General features: G+C 59.3%; 1 protein-coding gene across 1 annotated transcript in view; it reads right to left on the bottom strand.

Moving 5' to 3' along the window:
* Positions 1 to 1,120: 1,120 nt before the first annotated feature.
* The window catches only part of MADCAM1 (mucosal vascular addressin cell adhesion molecule 1), a 7,495-nt gene continuing 3,485 nt past the window's right edge, over positions 1,121 to 5,130 (bottom strand). Inside the window, exons 4-6 of the mRNA XM_077760582.1 lie at positions 4,368 to 4,691; positions 2,133 to 2,498; positions 1,121 to 1,475 (exon numbers count right to left, since the gene is read on the bottom strand). Coding sequence (XP_077616708.1) covers positions 1,366 to 1,475; positions 2,133 to 2,498; positions 4,368 to 4,691 — 800 coding nt within the window. The 3' untranslated portion in view covers positions 1,121 to 1,365. The remainder of the gene's footprint in view (positions 1,476 to 2,132; positions 2,499 to 4,367; positions 4,692 to 5,130) is intronic.

The following is a 5,130-nucleotide window of genomic DNA, read 5'->3' as shown; positions in this document are numbered from 1 at the left end:
TCTCCACTGCCGCCATCTTCGCTGAGGGCAGCGGGACCGGAAGCGCCGCCGTGTTCCACAGCGCGCTGGCGCCCGGACGGCCATCTTGGTTAAGGGCAGGGGGGGGGGGCGCCCGGATCCCGCAGGGCGACTCTGGCGAATAACTGGCGCGATCCACTTCCCCTCCCGGGTTTTAACCGGCCCTCTCCCTCCGGTTCCGCGTCACGTGTGCTGGATCGCTTTATACGCTTAGGGTGAAACCTGATTTTTGCCAGACTCCAAGATGGCTCTCTAAGAAGGGCATGGCTTCTGGCCTGAAGCTGGCTCGCTTGCCATCTTGGTGACGGGCGAGCCCTTCCTTAGCACGGTCCCCTAGCAACCGGGCTCCTCGGTCACCGGTGAAGCCGGCGGAGCGTGTGTGGGATGACTCCAACTCCGGGGCTGGGCGCCGCCCCCGCCCGTTTTCCGATTTGCCGCTGCCTCTGTGCTCAGCCTGGCCTCAGCCTGGTCCAGTCTCCGCCTGAGTTTCTGGCTCACCCGGCGGAGAGAGGTCCCCTCTCCCCGGCAGCCGCCGACCAGGGTGGGTGAGTGGGTGGGCCAACTACGGCCTCGGTCTCCCCGCCCCATGCTGTTACGTCTCCTCGCCACCAGAGGGCGCACACCACAGCCCCCGGAGCTCCGAACTCCCGCAGCTGCGCGGCGCCGCAGGCGGAGTCCTCGGCATCCACCGCCGTTCTCTCACCTGCTGATCGCATTTCCAGCCTCTTCCTCGCCTTTCCCCCACCCCACCGACTTAGTCCCCAAGCGACCCCAAGAGCGAAACAAAATGCTCTTTAAAAAGCCACTTCTGTGTCTTTGCTCACGCTCCTCCCCCCACCCCACCCCACGCCCCGCACCCAACGCCTGTCCCCACGTGTTTTGAGGACTCCCAGTTATTCTCAAGTTTCAGGGTTCCCGCATCCAGGGGAAGGCGGAACCCACGCTCCCTGCTGCTCCCTCTCCCCCAGCCCTGGCCGAGTGGGGGCGGGGCGCCTGTCCACCCCCACCTCCCGGGGAGCCGCCGGGGCAGAGGGGGCTGGCGCTGCGCGGGAGATCCCCGCACCCCCCGAACGCCGCAGAAGCCACGGAGGTCAGACCACGTGCTCTTTATTCCCCGGCTCTGGACCTTTGCGGGGCGGGTCCCCGGGGGTCCCCCGAGGGGAAGCTCAGATGCCGACCATCAGGGTGGGCAGGTCACGGTCAGCCCTCAACCGTGTAAGATCCAGAGCCCTGCAGACGTCCTCCGGCTACAGCTGAGGGGGAGGCCACGCGGGGGGGGCGCTGCCGGTCCTCCTCAGTCAGTCCCCGCGCGGCGCGGGGCCCAGAGGGGCTGCTGGGGTTTGGTGGTCAGCCCGCAGGCCTGCAGCGTTTCCACAGACGACGGGTGAGGAACGCCAGGAAGAGCAGCCCCAGCGCCGCGCTGCCCACCCACAGGGCTACGGATGCTGTCGGGGGACCTGCAGAAGGAAGCGTCCGGAGCTCTGAACACCTCCTGGCGGGTCTGGGGGAGAGGCTTAGTAGAACCTGCCGGGGCCTCCACATCTACTGAGTTCCCTGCAACTTTACAAAGGACTTCACAGTTTAGAATGGCTTGTGAAATGTACAAAAGCTGCTGGACTGTCTAAAGGACTTTGGAGTGAATCTTTTGAAAGGCACACAGGACCTTGTAGTCAGAAATGGGCTGTCCAGTGAGGGGGCCGCCCGCCACGCCTGTGTTTGAAATATGGCTGGTCTGAATGGAGAGTGCTGTCAGCCTGAAATGCACACCACGTTTTGAGGACTTAGTTTGGGAAAAAAAGAAAAGAATGTAGGATGTCTCATTTATACTTAATGTGGCCACTAGAAAATCTGAAATGACCTAAGTGGCTGTATTCTATTCTATGCGCTGTTGTGGACTATAAAGTTTATAGAGTTTACAGAGTGCTGTGAAATCGACAGTCCCTTAAATGTACAGTCCTCGCCCTGCCAGGTAAGTGTGAGCTTACGCTGGGGAAGCCCACGGGACAGTTTGTGAAACTGAAGCTGGGGAGGACCATTCCTTGTCTAAGGTCTTGACACAAGGCTTCTCTCCCTCTGAGGCTCCCCCAGCCCCCTCCCTAGCCCCCAGAACTCACAGATTTCAGGGACCAGGTAGAGGCTGGCCATCTGTCCCCCTGGGTCCAGGCGACACTGAAACCAGCCTTCAGGGTTGCACCTGGCCCACAGCACGCTCAGCCAAGCCAGGGCCCCAGCCTCCCGCCTCTCGTAGGCTTCAAGACCCCCGGGGGCCTGGGTCCAGCTCACCGACAGACCAGGGCCACAGGCTGCCTCACACAGTAGCTCCAGACCCCCCGGTGCCAGTGCCTGGTGGATCTCAGGGCGACAGGGCCTGCTGGAGCTGTTCACCCCAGGACTCCGGGGGCTGTGGGTGGAGCTCAGCTCTGGGGCGGCCTCTGGGGAGGTCGTTACAGGGGGCTCCCGGGAGGTCAGCCAATGCAGGACTGGAAAACAAGGTGATTGTTTTTTCTCCTGCCCCGGGCCCCCTCTCCTGCCTGCCTCTCCATTTAGACCACAGGGTTCGACCAGAGCTGTTGAAGCCCCATCCCGGGCCCCTTGGGCAAATGGAGGGGTATCGCAGGGCCAGGGTGTGTCGTGGTCCCCTCCCCACTCCGAGTGAGCTTCTGAACCTCTGCACCTCATTTTCCTCAGTGGCAAAGGAGGTGAGAGCCACCCATCCTTGGGGTGCCATGGGGAGCGATCAGAGTGTGGGCTTCGGGAGTTCTGGATTTTATAAATTATAGGACTAGTAAGTGGACAGAAGGCAGTGGTCCCCGGCAAGGTGAAGGGGTGCTGGAGCTTTCTGGTCTGTTCCTTGTGTTGGATATGGGAGGCCAGGCTCCANCCCTCCCACCACCCCCTCCCTGTCCCGACCCCTTCCAATCGATTCCCCTGGGAGCTCCCTTGCTCTAAACCCACCCTGATGACTCCAAGTGCAGTAACATGAGTTTCAGGGTGTCTTGCTGGAGAAGGGATTTGTGCTTTTTAAGTGAGAGGCTGCCAGGGGCTTCATGATGTAGGCAGGGCCCATCCCGTAGTAGACATGCTTGTTAAATTAATAATGTCTGAGATGCACTGAGCACCTGCTGTGTTCTTAGCCCCAGTTAAATGTTTTCATTTGTTCATTCATTCAGCAAGTATTTACTGTGTACCCACTATGTGCCAGGCACCATGATTTCATCCGTCCATCCATCTGTCCATCCATTCATTCAGAATGTATCTTGAATGCCTACTATGTGTTGGGCGCTGTTTTAGCCACTGGGGACATAGCTGTGAATAAAACATATTCCTATCTAAGGGGCACCTGGGGGGCTCAGGCAGTTAAGTGTCCGACTTCGGCTCAGGTCATGATCTCACGGTTCGTGGGTTCGAGCCCCGCGTCGGGCTCTGTGCTGACAGCTCAGAGCCTGGAGCTGCTTCAGATTCTGTGTCTCCCTCTCTCTCTGACCCTCCCCTGCTCATGCTGTCTCTCTCTCAGAAATAAATAAAACATTAAAAAATTAAAAAAAAAATTCCTGTCTCAGTGAAGCCAACGATGGGGGAGACAGACAATGGAAAAAAATTAAGAGAAAATACCAGGATGCCAGGTATTGATAAAAGGTGTCAAAGAATATATAATAAGTCACATGGCCTGTGTGTGTGCATATGCATGTGTGTACACATACATATATAAGGGGCAGTAACCCGATGTACACATACATACGTAAGGGTGCTTTGACCCTTGAGACAGGTCAGGAAAAGCCTCACTGGGAGGGCAACCTGAGAAAAGTGAGTGATGGAGCAATGGACAGAGCTGGGGGAAGAGCATTCCCAATGGAGGGTGGAGTATGTGTAAAGCTCCTGGGGCAGGACCTGTGCCTGGCCTGTCGGAGGAGCAGCTGGGAGGCTCATGTGGCTGGAGTAGAATGATGGGGGAAGAGGGAGGAGATGACAGCAGGTCATTCAGGGCCCTGAATGCAGGGAGGATATGGTTGTTTTTTTGGTTTTGTTTTTATCCTGAGGGTGGGAGTCCTGGAGGACCGTGGGCAAAGCCAGACGGATCTCAGAGGGTCTGAACCAGGGTAGGTGCTCAGTAAACCAACTGAATGACTGAATAAATGAGGAAGGAGCATCGCTCTGGTGGCATTGATATCCCCACCTGCCATTGGAATTGTGACTGGTCCACACAGGGACACAGCAGGGGAGGGGAGGAGCCAGGATTCCGGAAGAGCCCCTGGGCTGCACTCGTCAAGGCCCAGAGGAGCGGGGTGGTGTGACTTTGCCTACTCCCTGGGAACCCCGAGTGCAGGCTGTCCAGAACCCGGCAGACTCACCTGGAATGGGGTGCTGGTGGCTCAGGTCCACGCCAGGCAGCTTCATGGCCGCCCGGCAGTGGAGGGCAGCTGGGGCGGGGGTGCCCAGCGGGGGGAGCAGCCAGCGCTCGGTCACTCGGAAGAGCAGGTCCTCACCTTGCTGGGGCTCCTCCTCCACGTCCCGGCCCAGGGCCTGCACCCCCTCCAGTTCTCGGCCCCCCAGGAGCAGGGACAGGGAGAGGGCCTCCGGGCCGACGGGTGTGACATTGTGGGCTGTGCAGGCCACCTCCTGGGCCTGCTTGGCCACCAGGACTACAGGGGAGACAGTCAGCTGGGCTGGGAACGCTGCGGACAGAGGGTTGGAGCTAAGTGGGGCCCCGGCGGTGGGGGGGGCTTGAGGGGGAGTGGGGGCTGCTGGTGAGAGGGTCAGGGGAAGACGCAGCAGCTACAGCTTGTATGTCGAGAATGTAAGATGCTGGGGTGCCCGGGGGGCTCAGGTGGTTAAGCGTCCAACTGTGGCTCAGGTCATGATTTCACGGTTCGTGGGTTCGAGCCCCACGTCGGGCTCTGTGCTGACAGCTCGGAGCCTGGAGCCTGTTTCGGATTCTGTGTCTCCCTCTCTCTCTGACCCTCCCCTGCTCACACTCTCTCTCTCTGTCTCTCTCTCTGTCTCTCAGCAATAAATAAAAATAAAGGGAGAGAATGTAAGATACTGAAGAGGGGTCTAGAGCAGTAAGGGTGGGAGTCAGGTGGGGGGATGGGGTGGGGGCGAGGAGAAGAGGGA

Source organism: Crocuta crocuta, unplaced genomic scaffold (assembly GCF_008692635.1).
Source record: "Crocuta crocuta isolate KB4526 unplaced genomic scaffold, BGI_CrCroc_1.0 scaffold443, whole genome shotgun sequence".
In the NCBI taxonomy this organism is placed as follows: Eukaryota; Metazoa; Chordata; class Mammalia; order Carnivora; family Hyaenidae; genus Crocuta; species Crocuta crocuta.
This window is presented reverse-complemented; position numbering and strand designations above follow the sequence as displayed.